Source organism: Microcaecilia unicolor, chromosome 10 (genome assembly GCF_901765095.1).
Source record: "Microcaecilia unicolor chromosome 10, aMicUni1.1, whole genome shotgun sequence".
NCBI classification, from domain to species: Eukaryota; Metazoa; Chordata; class Amphibia; order Gymnophiona; family Siphonopidae; genus Microcaecilia; species Microcaecilia unicolor.
Genome location: NC_044040.1, coordinates 156,279,648 through 156,292,718, shown reverse-complemented (window position 1 = coordinate 156,292,718; position 13,071 = coordinate 156,279,648). Strand labels below are relative to the sequence as shown.

Genomic DNA, 13,071 nt, shown 5'->3' with positions numbered 1-13,071 from the left:
AAAGTGACGTGGGCTAAGTTCAGATGGCTTGTCCATGGGATTTAAACCTTGGTTTCACTGATCTCAGTCTACTGCCCCTAACTACTAGTTGGTTGCTCAAAAGGAATCCTTGCAAAGGGCTCTCAAGAATAGAACAAATGTTCTTTATTAAAAGACCCACGTGGGCCAAGTTTCGGCGTCACAGCGCCTGCATCAGGGGTCAGTATACAATACAAATAAATAAAAATGTATAATACATTTCACAAACTGCACTAGGCTAAACAAACCAAAATAGATTAAAACACAATGTTTAAAAGATCAAATGTATGCACAACCAAAATAATATATATGATGGCAAATATAACATCAAAATTGCTTATAATATGCAAGAGTGACATCTATAACACCACAAACGCTTATGACATGCAAAGGTGACTACAATATGCTAAAATATTAAAAGGTGAATATGTCATTCGGTTCATTCAGTTGAACAAGTGACTTACTGAAGCTGCTGAACTGAGGTGAACAGAGTGAGCAAAGTAAATCTATAAGATTATCAGAGTGAGGTGAATAAACACCTAAAAACTGCTGGTGCAATAATAGCAATAATCGTTGATTTAGAAATACAATCCTGAAAGTGGTGAATTGCCATAACATGAATAAAAACTTGCTTACCTTAAATGCAGCACAAAAAACAAATGCAGTGAGCAATTTTATCCTAAATCTGCTCGTAGAGAGGCAATGAAGAAAGAACAAAAACTGTGCGATGCAGGTCCTATTCACTTAAAAATGCCATTCAATACGTTGGCACTAACCACAATTAGACTACATTTAAGGCGTATCCAGTGACCAAATATATATTCCTCTATTTCATCATAGCACAGAATATGAGCTGTGGGAGAAATGCGCAATGATTATGTACAGAAAGCCGCAGGAGAACGGTTTTTAAAGCAAACTGCATTCAAGGAAAGATCGCCGCTTCCTGAATTTAAAAAAAACAACTTTAAAAATTATCCACTGTTGAACTGTATAATTCATCCAGTGTGATGGATTTGAGAATAGGAATAAACTTACCCATGAAATCTTTACAATTGCAAGAGTGGAAAGCAATACTGGTGTTAGCACCTTAAAAGTCGCAGCGCATATGCAGAAACTGTTTTTATAAAAAGTAAAAATGAAAACCCAGGTGGCAAACATTGAACTAACAGCATCAGTGCCGTAATACACTTCAAGTGGTGCTGCATCAAAAAGAAACCATCTAGAGACTAACACATTGCTAATATATTTGTAAAAGCAGGCTGATGAATGAAATGTGAGTTACACCACTTCATGTATATTTTTTAAAAAGGGGTAAAAAGTCAAATAGAGGTCAAAAACAAAATACCTTCACAGTTCTGTGCCACACATAATAGATCATGTGCTGCTAGCGATACTCAACACAAGATAAAACATATGTTGCCTCTCCTGGATACGCAAGGTCACATTTGCAGTATAAACATATGGTTAACGACATACATCCAAAACACAGAACTCATCTATCATATAATCAAAGCAAGCATGAAACCCATCACATAATACTGAAGTGACAGTTGCAGTTACTGTTGTTCATAGAATATACTCAAAGAAACAATAAATTATCCTTGCCAATATATATATATATGAAACAAGAGTGGTTTATATGACAATATCTTTGAAAATGCCAAAAAATGAAAATGATATGTCCGAAGAAACATATGCTGTCAAAACAATACAAATTTAATACAAAAACAAAACTAGAACATAATGTAAACCATGGTCTAAGTAAAAGTGCAGTAGAGAAATATTAGTTGAAAATGTTCATGTTTCTAACATCCAACTCTATATTTAGCCTGTATACAACAGTGGATCAAGTGGCTATGGAAGCAATGGGTCCCATGAACATCTGATGAGTGTGACATCCAGTGACAGTAATGGCAACCTCAATGATGATGGCTACAAGAACAAACCTGTAAGTTCATATTTATGGTGCTAAACGTGGTGGTGCTAAAAGTGGCTGATGGACAGAGCTCTAAAACTAGAAAGGTCACACTGTTAATAGTAATCTGAGCACTTTGGAGATGATACTCAAGTTTTAGGAAGGTAAATTGTTTGCATATTATCTGGATAAATCTCTTTCTTTAAAATTTTGGTCATTTTAACTTGCTAAACTTGCACAGTTGAAATCAAAAACTGCACAACTTAGCCAGCTAAAGTAGGTTAACTTGTTAACACATTAATGCTATTTAACACAAGTCCTGTTACTGTCAATTGGGGTGGGGGGGGGGGCTTGTGAGGGAGTGTAGGTGAGAACCCTGGTACTCCTCAATAGAGCCAGGACTGGGGAATTCAGGAGAGTTTAGTCCAATCACAGAAGAAAGAAACACAAAGTTGGGATAATCATGGAGGCCCAGAACAGGAAGAAGCAGACCTTTGGACTATGTTTCCACTACATATGTATATGGAACCTTTTGTGCTCAACTGTAGCTTGCCTGCAAATTAAAACAGGGTCCCTGTTTTTGTTAGCTTGTCCCAGAGGCCAAGAGCTTGAATACTCACCCATTCTACTATGGTGGAGTTTGTGTGTTTTTACTAAAAACAGCAAACCCTCTACCTCCATAAAGGGCTCTGAGCCTTGCTGCACTGTAGTGATGTATACTTTGTTTAAAGGAGACAGCCCTGCCCTAGAAAGAGACCAGAAGTAGTCAAGATACAGCCAAACAGGCAGGCTTTTTTTTTTTTGTATTGTGGTGGTTGACAATGCCATGGCTCCGTGGGGACAAGATTGGAGCAGGCCAAGATTGAGAGTTACTAACCTTGATACCTTCCTTAATGAGCTAGACCCATGCTCAGAAGAATGCCTAGCCAACCGAACTTGGACAAATTTCACCCAGATTACACAAGAAACAATAGTACTAGCAACCAATAAGATCTCTACAGCCTACTGTCAATTGGACACCTGCCCCAATTATCTAATGCCCCCCCCCCCCCCACTTGATTCATCACTGAACTTACCTCCCACCTCAACTTCTTGTTCCAGCATGGCATATTCCCCAAAGACAAAGGTAATTTCCTTGTCATCAAGCAGATGAAGTCATTACGTATGGGTTGTGTCCATCAACCACCAGGGGGAAATAGAGAGCACTCAAATTTCACAGTGCCACATGGTCAGCTAGCTCCACTGCCTCTTCAGTATTCTCTATCTCCCCAAGCAGGGTGGTTGCAGCTTGATCAAGCTCCTTAAAAAATCTGCCTGGGGGTGGCTCCTGGCTTGCCAGTTGTTAGCCGGGGTGTTAGAGGCTATAGCAGCTTCACTTTAAAGGCACATAGGTTAGCCCTTTCCCTGCCTTACCCATCCCCCAGTGGATGTGAGCACATTAGTTTCACTTTTCCCTGCTGTTTCCCATCCCTCAGTGGATGTGAGCACATTAGTTTCACTTTTCCCTGCTCTTTCCCACTCTATACTTGGTGGATGCAGGCACATTGGTTCGCCTTTCCCTGCCTTTCCCACTGTTCTGTACCTCCGGAGTTGATTTGACTGCCTCTTTTGCTGTTCTCTCTACTTTCCTCACAGCGTTAAAAAAAAAAAAAAAGCAAGAGGTTTTCTTCAATTTCTACAGCGTGACCGGAGCTTGTATACTCAGTCCAGTGAGGTAAGAGTGTTTTCTGACTCCTCCGGGGAGGGCCCGCGATCGGGACATTTTTGGCGCGAAGCCGCCATTTTGAATTTTCTGCCGTTTTTCGGCGATGGCTGCAGAGAGTGTTAAGCGATGTTCCAAGTGTGGCAAGCGCAGATCAGCAGCGGGGCTCTGTAAAACGTGCTGCTCAGGCGTAAGAGCCGGCCCAAGCATGGCGAGCGATGATTCTTCCCGCTCGGTGGAGCTGGCAGCGGGCGTCATTTTGAAAGCACCACATGGCGCAACCCCCGCTGAGGCGGAGGGTCTGGAGACCGGAGGGGGCCCTTGAATTGAGGCTGGCCAAAGAGCTACTAGCCCCGGACTGGAACCGGGTTGCCCAGGGCAAGTTTTTCTCCCCTGACTTTGTATTATTGCTTCATAATGCATATATGCTTTAAAAGAGCTCAGCCACAGGGGTTTTCCCACGGCCCCCCTTACTGCCCCTCCGGTGGATGGCAGGCCTGGGATTGCCCTCTGAGGCGTTTTTTCCCTGATAGCTGGCCGCAAGAGAAGCGCAGAAGGGTAAATTCCCCTTCAGAGAGTGGCACTCCCCCCCCCCCCCCCCCCCCCCGTGGTCGGAATGTGGTGACTCTGAGGGGTCTGGCAGGCCCTCGTGGCCAGAGGAACCAGAGGAAGGTGCAGAAGGGCCACTGGATCCAGATGATCCGTCCGCGGTGAGGATTTTTCCACCGCGAGGAGCTGCCAGCGCTTATTCAGATTGTCTTACAGGCCTTTCTATGAAGATCCTGGGAGTGGCGTGGCCTCCTCTGGCAATCCAAGGATGGCAAGTACCAAAAAGCCTGCTCGAGCCTTTCCTTTGCATGACTCCATCCAAGAGCTTATTTCAGCTCAATGGGCTGACCCCGAAGGACCTTTGAAAGTTTCCAGGGCTATGGGGCAATTATACCCACTGAGTGAGGAGCATTTGGCGTCGCTTTGCAATGCCTAAGGTGGTGCCCTAGTCACACTCTGACAAGAGAACTACCCTCCCGGTTGAAGGAGGTGTTGCCCTGAAGGACATGCAAGACCGTTAGACTGGAATCAGCACTTAAACGGTCCTTTGAAATTTCTGGTTTACTATTCGGGCATCTGCATGTAGTTATTATGCTGCTGGAGCCTGCCTGGCATGGTTGCAACAGGCAGTGGAACAGCCGGTGATGGAGCGGAGCCCTTGTCTGAAGTGGCTTCGCGAATGAAGTTGGCCTTGCCCTTTTTGACTGACGCCCTTTCTGATATTGTCAGCGCTTTGGCTAAACAGATGGCTGTAGCAGTGGCGGCTCGCCGTCTTCTGTGGCTACGGCATTGGGCGGCGGACATGGCCTCTAAGCAAAGGTTGGTGAAGTTGCCCTTTCAAGGCCTTTTCCTGTTTGGTGAGAAGTTGGAGAAAATTGTGAAAGGCCTGGGAGATGCTAAACCCCAGCGCTTACCCGAGGATAGGCCGTGGCCTCCCTCCAAGGGTCAGGCGGTTCACTCCTCTTATAGACCTCGCTTCCATGAAGCTAGAAGGTACCGCCCGGGGCGTTCTGCTGGGTCCACTTCTTGTGGCCGGTTTTTCAGCAGAGGAACTCCTTTCGCTCGGACAAACGTTCCGCAGCAGCAGGCTCAAGACCTGGAGTTCAAGGGCGACCCTCTCAATGAGGGTGCGCCGGCCCCCTCCTCGATTCCTGTTATTGGAGGACGTCTTTCCCTCTTTCTCGAGGGGTGAGCCAAGATTACCTCAGATCAGTGGGTCTTGGAACTGATCAGAGAAGGATACCGAATAGAATTCGATGCCCCGATAAGAGACGTGTTTGTGGAGTCCCAATGCGGTTCTGCCGCCAAACGGGCGGCGGTAGAGGAGACCTTACAAGGCTTGATTCACGTTGGGGCGGTTTCCCACGGTGCCTCCCGCCGATTTCGGCTGCGGCCGCTACTCCATTTACTTTGTGGTGCCGCGAAAAGGTGGGTGTTTTCGCCCTATTCTGGACTTAAAAGAATTAAACAAGTCCCTAAGAGTGCGGCATTTTCACATGGAAACCCTGCGCTCCGTCAGTGCGGCGGTACAGCCAGGAGAGTTTCCCATGTCTCTGGACCTGAAAGAAGCTTACTTGCACATTCCAATTTGGCCCCCGCACCAGAAGTTTCTGTGGTTTGCGGTGATGGGAAAACATTTCCAGTTTCGGGCCTTGCCTTTTGGCCTCGCCACAGCTCCCCGAACCTTTTCGAAGGTAATGGTGGTAGTAGCTGCTTTTCTCAGGCGAGAAGGTATCCGAGTTCACCCATACCTAGACGACTGGCTCATCAGAGCGGACTCCACAACAGAGAGCCATCAAGCTACAGCCAGAGTGGTCTCAGTACTGCAATCTCTGGGCTGGGTCGTCAATGTAGCCAAAAGTCACCTGACCACCTCGCAATCTCTAGAATATTTGGGGGCACGGTTCGACACAGACTCGGGATCTGTATTCCTACCCGAGCAAAGGCGGTGCAAGCTTCAGAATCAGGTCCGTCTGCTCCTGAGGATGCCCCGCCCGCAAGCTTGGGACATTGTCCAGCTGTTGGGATCGATGACGGCCACCTTGGATTTGGTGCCCTGGGCAAGAGCGCACCTGAGACCTCTGCAGTATTCCCTGCTTCAGCGATGGTCTCCAGTATCTCAGGATTATCAATGCAGACTCTCTTGACTCTCTGCGGCCCGACTCAACATGGAGTGGTGACTGTCAGACAGCATGCTGCGGCGAGGAATGCCGCTGGCGCTCCCCGATTGGTGTCTAGTAGTGACAGATGCGGGCACACATTGCAAGGGGAAGCATGCCCAGGGTCTGTGGAGCATGTGAAGCATGTCCGAGGAGTCTGAGTGGTCCATCAATCGCCTAGAGTTGAAAGCGGTGTTTCAGGCGCTTCTGGCCTTTCAAGTGACCCTGGAAGGATTGGCTGTCAGAGTGATGTCGGACAACACGACAACAGTAGCCTACATAAAACGACAAGGCGGCACTCAGTGCAGAGCACTGGCCGCGCAGGCCGAACAGATTTGCCACTGGGCCGAGCTGCATCTACATTTTCTGTCGGCAGCTCACTTTGCAGGTCAGAACAACGTGCAAGACGATTATCCAAGCAGGCATCAAATCGATCCAGCGGAGTGGGAACTGGCAGACGAAGTATTCCTGCAGATATGTGCCAAATGGGGCAAGCCCGTAATGGATCTTATGGCGACAAGCTCAACTGCCAAAGTCCCGTGCTTTTCAGCAGACGGGAGAGATCCTCGCTCAGCCGGGTTGGATGCCTTGGCTCAACCCTGGCCTCTGGGCCTCTGGTATGTGTTCCTTCCGTGGCCCTTGATAGGGCGTGTGCTCCTGCGGATTCGGCTTCACCCAGGAGAAGTGGTTTTCATCGCCCCGGATTGGCCCAGGGGGCCTTGGTATGCGGACCTCCGACAGATGCTAGTGGAGGCTCCCCTTCCTTTACCTCTGGTACCGAACCTGTTGTCGCAGGGACCGGTGGCCATGGAGGACACCTGCCATTTTGGTCTTGCGGCATGGCTATTGAGAGGGCGCAATTGAGAGGCAAAGGCTATTCCAATAATGTTATTTCCACTCTCCTGCAGGCCCGTAAGCGGTCCACTTCCGTGGCTTATGCCAGGATCTGGCGCCAGTTTGAGGCTTGGTGTGTTTCAAAAGCGATCACACCCATGTGGGCTCCTGTCTCGCCGATTCTGGCTTTTTGCAGGATGGTGTACAAAAAGGCTTGGCCTATAATTCCCTGCGGGTGCAAGTGGCAGCATTGGCCTCCCTTCATGGTAAGGTTGCAGGCATATCTTTAGCTGCTCATCCAGATGTGGCACGGTTTCTTAGAGGGGTGCTTCGGCTCCGTCCTCCCGTGCGGGCACCTTGTCCAGCTTGGAACCTGGGGCTAGTTTTGAAGGCTCTGCAGGGTTCTCCTTTTGAGCCACTACGGCGAGCTTCAGAGAAAGATTTGACACTAAAGGCCGTTTTTCTGGTGGCCATTACTTCGGCGAGACGGGTGTCAGGACTCCAGGCGCTGTCCTGTCGAGACCCATTTCTGCAATTTTCAGAGTCCGGGGTCACGGTTCGTACCGTGCCTTCCTTCATGCCTAATGTGGTTTCAGCATTTCACCTAAACCAGCCTATTTTTCTACCCTCTTTTGTTAAGGAGGAGTTTCCAGAATCCTTTGGGCAGTTGCACCTGTTGGATGTGCGCAGGACTCTGTTGCAGTATCTGCGAGTTACTAATTCTTTCAGGACCTCTGATCATTTGTTTGTTTTACTATCAGGTTCTCGCAGAGGGTCTCCAGCGTCTAAAGCCACTACTGCCCGCTGGCTCAAAGAAGTTATCTTTTCAGCTTATCTGCTTGTCGGCCAGCCTCCGCCTGTAGCCTTTAAGGCACATTCTACAAGAGCGATTTCTTCCTCTTGGGCTGAAACTGGAGCACTCTCTCTTCATGAGATTTGCAGTGCAGCAACATGGGCTTCGAAGCTCTCATTTGCCTGACATTACAGGCTGGATGTGGCTGCTAGGAGGGATGCGCGTTTTGGAGCACAAGTGCTAGCGCGTGGTGTGACTTGTTCCCACCCTATATCGGGATTGCTGTGATACATCCCATACATAATGGCTTCATCTGCTTGATGACAAGGAAGGGAAAATTAGTTTCTTACCTTGGTAATTTTCTTTCCTTTAGTCATAGCAGATGAAGCCATGAGCCCTCCCTGTATGATTGTCTGTATGATGTGAATCTGTTTCAGGTTCTGTTCTTGTTTCCTGAAGTTCTAATCCTTCCTCGGGAGAAAGTTGGAAAACAGTCTTCAGGATTCTTGTTCACTTATAGGAGGATGAGTTCATTCCCTCCAGTTCATGTGTAGGAGGTTGAGTTCATTCCCTCCAGGAGGATGTGTGTATTCCCTCCATAAATACAAAGAGGAGGACGAGTTTATTCCCTCCAGGAGGATGTGTTCATTCCCTCCTTTTGAGTTCATGCCCTTGTTATGAGACCATCGTTCGCTGTGAGGAAAGTTCATGTTATTCTCATTGCGGTTTGTTATACTGCTTTGGAAGCTTCAAATACTGAAGAGGCAGTGGAGCTAGCTGACCATGTGGCACTGTGAAATTTGAGTGCTCTCTATCTCCCCCTGCTGGTTGATGGACACAACCCATACGTAATGGCTTCATCTGCTATGACTAAAGGAAAGAAAATTACCAAGGTAAGAACCTAATTTTCCCTTACTACTCACACCATTACCAAAAGACACCAAAAAGAAAACTAACAGTATCACCAACTGCCGACCTGTGGCATCCATCGCACTTACAACCAAACTGATGGAAAGCATTGTAGCTAAACAACTTACTGAATACATCGACAATTTCTTGATCCTTCATGAATCACAGTCGGGCTTCAGATCTCTCCACAGTACGGAAACCATCCTGGTAACTCTCCTAGCCAAGTTCAAAAAGGAAATCGCATTAGGTAAAAACATACTCCTCTTGCAATTCGACTTGTCAAGCACATTCAATATGGTTGACCACTATATAATTAAGAATACTGACAAGATAGGCTTAGGAGGGAATATACTCAAATGGATCAAGGGTTTCCTAACTACGAGATCTTATAAAGTAAAAGCAAACTCAAACATATCACCATCATGGAGTACCGATTGCAGAGAACCCCAGGTTCACCTCTCACCCATATTATTTAATCTGATGAGGATCCCCCTTGCTCATGCGTATACAAGCATAATCTTAATCCTTTTCTGTATGCGGATGGTGTCACTATTTACATACCGTTCAATCTCTAATCCAAAAGAAATCACTGTTACAATAAAGACTAATTTAAAGCTTCATGGATGCCTGGGCATCGGCATTCAAACTCAGATACTCAACAGGTAAAAACTCACTGCCTTATTCCTCTTCTCACCACAAAACAAACCTCCCTTCATCCATAAAACCCCCGGAACATACTCTCCCAATATCGGATAAACTGAAGCTCCTTGGAATTAGTATTGACACCAACCTAACCCTGGAGAGCCAAGCCTCTGCCACCACGAAGAAAATGTTCCATGCAATGTGGAAACTCGAACAGAACAAACAATTCTTCCCAAGGGAAACTTTCCGTAACATAATTCAAACAATGGTACTATCACATGTTGACTGCTGTAACGCCATATAATGCGAGATACAAAGAACAGATCTTAAGGAAACTCCAGACCGCACAGAACACGGCTGCTAGACTAATTTTCGGAAAGACTCGAATCTTGTCTTTCCGAAAATTAGTCTAGCAGCCGTGTTCTGTGCGAAAGTGCTAAACCCCTACACAAAATACTCCACAGGCTACCAATCAAGGAACTAATAGCCTTCAAAATTTGCACTCTGGTCCACAAACTAATCCATGGTCTAGCCCCAACCTACATGACCAAACTTATCAACTTACCAACTAGAAACATCATCGAATCATCAAGAACATTTCTAAACCTGCATTACCCAAACTGTAAAGGACTAAAATACAAATCAACATATGCATCCAGCTTTTCCTACATTTGCACCCAGCTCTGGAACGCTTTATCTAGAGACATTAGAACTGTGAACACCCATCTAAATTTTCGAAAAGACTTCACCTCTTCCAGAAAGCCTACCCAGCAGACCCGAACTAATTCATGAACAATGCATCACATCTTTTGATCTAAGAAATGAACAATACCCCACATAATCCTATTACTTCAAACTGTATGAATGTTACCACTCCAGTTATAATTAAGTGTACTTCTACCCTTATCCTACTCTCTATTGCTCACTAGAAGCTGTAGTCCCATCCCCGGAGACTTATCAGCCTCATTGGGATTACTTCTCTCTCTATATGCTACTATATATTCATCCCAGAGTTGTATTCTCTTTTCCAGAACCTTATCAGCTTCCCTGCACCTACTGTTACTCTATTTTCCACTCTGTATATATTCCCGGAGTTGGTGCTCTCCTCTCCGGAACCTGTAAGCCACATTGAGCCTACTGCTATGCAGGAAAATGTGAGATACAAATGTAATAATTAAATAAACAAACCAGGCCTTGGTTTGAGGGGCAGCAGCAACTGCAGAGAGGTATGCAAATGCAATGTGAGCAACAGCAGCCTTTTAAAAATTGCATGAGTTACTACAGAGGTCCCTGGCTTAGGTGTCTCAAGAAGTGCATGGGGCAAGCATTTAGCCAACCCCACCAGCCCCTTTTATGCCCAAGATGACCCCAGGAGATGACCCTTGTTTTTTTTTTAAGTAAATTTTGAGTGAACACTTTACCTAGTAGGATAGTGAGAAGAGACTTTGGCCACCTATTTAGGCAACTTTCTAAGTGGCAGCTGGCAAGCTGCTTTTCAAAACGAAAATCATAATAAAAGACCCTCATATGCAGAGGTTAAAACAACTATCCTGTAGTGAGCAGTGTGTAAACCAGAAACTTATTGGCAGTGATTTTGATGAGACACCTTACAATGCTGGGAAAATCTTGAGCCAGTTAAAGGTAATAGCCTGGAAGTGGATCCAGCCTGAAGAAAGGGCTGGTCTTGAGGTCACCAAGTTGATTTTGTTGGAACAGTTCCTGAATAGCTTGAGTCCTTTCATGTGGTAATGGGTACATTAGAGCCTGAACCTTTCCAAACCTGACCTGGGGGAACCCTGGCCAGTCGAGTTTTCAGGATATCCACAATAAATATTCATGACATCAACTTGCATATACTGCATTGTGGATATCCTGAAAACCAAACTGGCCAGGGTTCCCCCAGGACAGGTTTGGAAATTCCTGCTGTAAAGTAAGATTCAGGCTCTGATGTACTCATTACCACAGTTGAGTTTTCAGGATATCCACAATGAACATGAGTGATTTGCATACACTACATTGTGGCTATCCTGAAAACCTGACTGGTTGGAGGTTCTCTCAGGACAAGTTTGGGAATCATGATTTAGAGGGAGCTGTGGAAATGGCATAAGCCTTCCATCAATAAACTAAAGTGTGCCAGAGATGTAGGATTTGAATAGCCACAAGCATAACTCTGATCACTCTCCACAGACCAGAGAGAAAAGGAGACCTATGGCTACTTATCAGCCTCGACCTCCAGAAGCTTTGGTTTGCCTTTGAGTGTAGGGACAAAGATCATTTTGCCTGGGAGTGTCCAGGAAAATTGGGAAACATCCCATGCTTATAATCCAAGTTTCCAAGTTTGTTTTGAACTTACTACCTCGCCCTATGGTAGTCTTCAGGGCAGTTTACAAACTAAAACATATAATAGATAGAGGGTTAATATAGGACAAACGGTATAAATCATGAATGGCAGACTGAAACAAAAGAGAAGAAGGTAGAACTACAGTAATAAATAGGAGAGTAGGTGGGCTAGCAGAGAAGGAAGAAGGGGGTGCTCTGCAAAGATCAGATAATATCACAGTCTGAGACCAAGCTAGGACTATTAACCCATTAGTGCCCAATATCAATTTGTTCCCATATAGCTTATTATGGGAACCTTGGGCACTAATGTGTTAAGAAAAGGCATTAGTGAATAAGTAGGTTTTAAGGTTGGCCTTAAACTGACATAGAGAAGATTGTAATCTTAAAGATCCTGGAAGAGCGTTCCAGAGACGAGATCTTTGGACTGAAAAGATGGAGTGTCTGGTGTGTTTGTGATATGTAGGGACTATGAATTGATTGTGATGAGCAGACTGAAGGGTTCTTGAAGGGCTATATGGAATCAAATAACATGAAAGGTACAATAAACTTCCTGAGCCCCTACGTCTTGCCCCATCCTTGGCCACCTTTAAATCTAGACTGAAAGCCCACCTCTTTAACATTGCTTTTGACTCGTAGCCACTTGTAACCACTCGCCTCCACCTACCCTCCTCTCTTCCTTCCCGTTCACATTAATTGATTTGATTTGCTTACTTTATTTTTTTTTTGTCTATTAGATTGTAAGCTCTTTGAGCAGGGACTGTCTTTCTTCTATGTTTGTGCAGCGCTGCGTACGCCTTGTACCGCTATAGAAATGCTAAATAGTAGTAGTAGTAGTACAATGATTCACCAGAAGCTAAGATCTTGTGGACTAATAATAGAATTTTGTAGGTTGTGCAATGGTTGGCGGCCAGTGTGCATTTTTGAGATGTGATGTGATCATATTTCCTTATATTAACGATCAGCCAAATTGCAGTGTTCTGGATAATTTGAAGATGTCTTTAAGTTCTTTAACCCTAGGTCCTTGATACAGTGAATTATAATAATCCAGTTGCGTAATAACCAATGAGTGGACTATAATATTAAGTGCTGAGGGAAGGATTAAGGAGCAGATGGATTGAATCATGTGGAGCTTGTAGAAGCAGCTTTTCACAACGTGAGAGATTGAAATCAAGAAATATTCCTAAAATGTGAACTGTGTCAGTTTGGTGAA

At 45.5% G+C, this 13,071-nt stretch overlaps 1 protein-coding gene across 1 annotated transcript in view; it reads left to right on the top strand.

Moving 5' to 3' along the window:
• PER2 (period circadian regulator 2) overlaps positions 1–13,071 on the top strand; it is a 199,369-nt gene that overhangs the window by 104,678 nt on the left and 81,620 nt on the right. Inside the window, exon 13 of the mRNA XM_030215648.1 lies at positions 1,847–1,966. Within this exon, the coding sequence (XP_030071508.1) occupies positions 1,847–1,966 (120 nt within the window). The remainder of the gene's footprint in view (positions 1–1,846; positions 1,967–13,071) is intronic.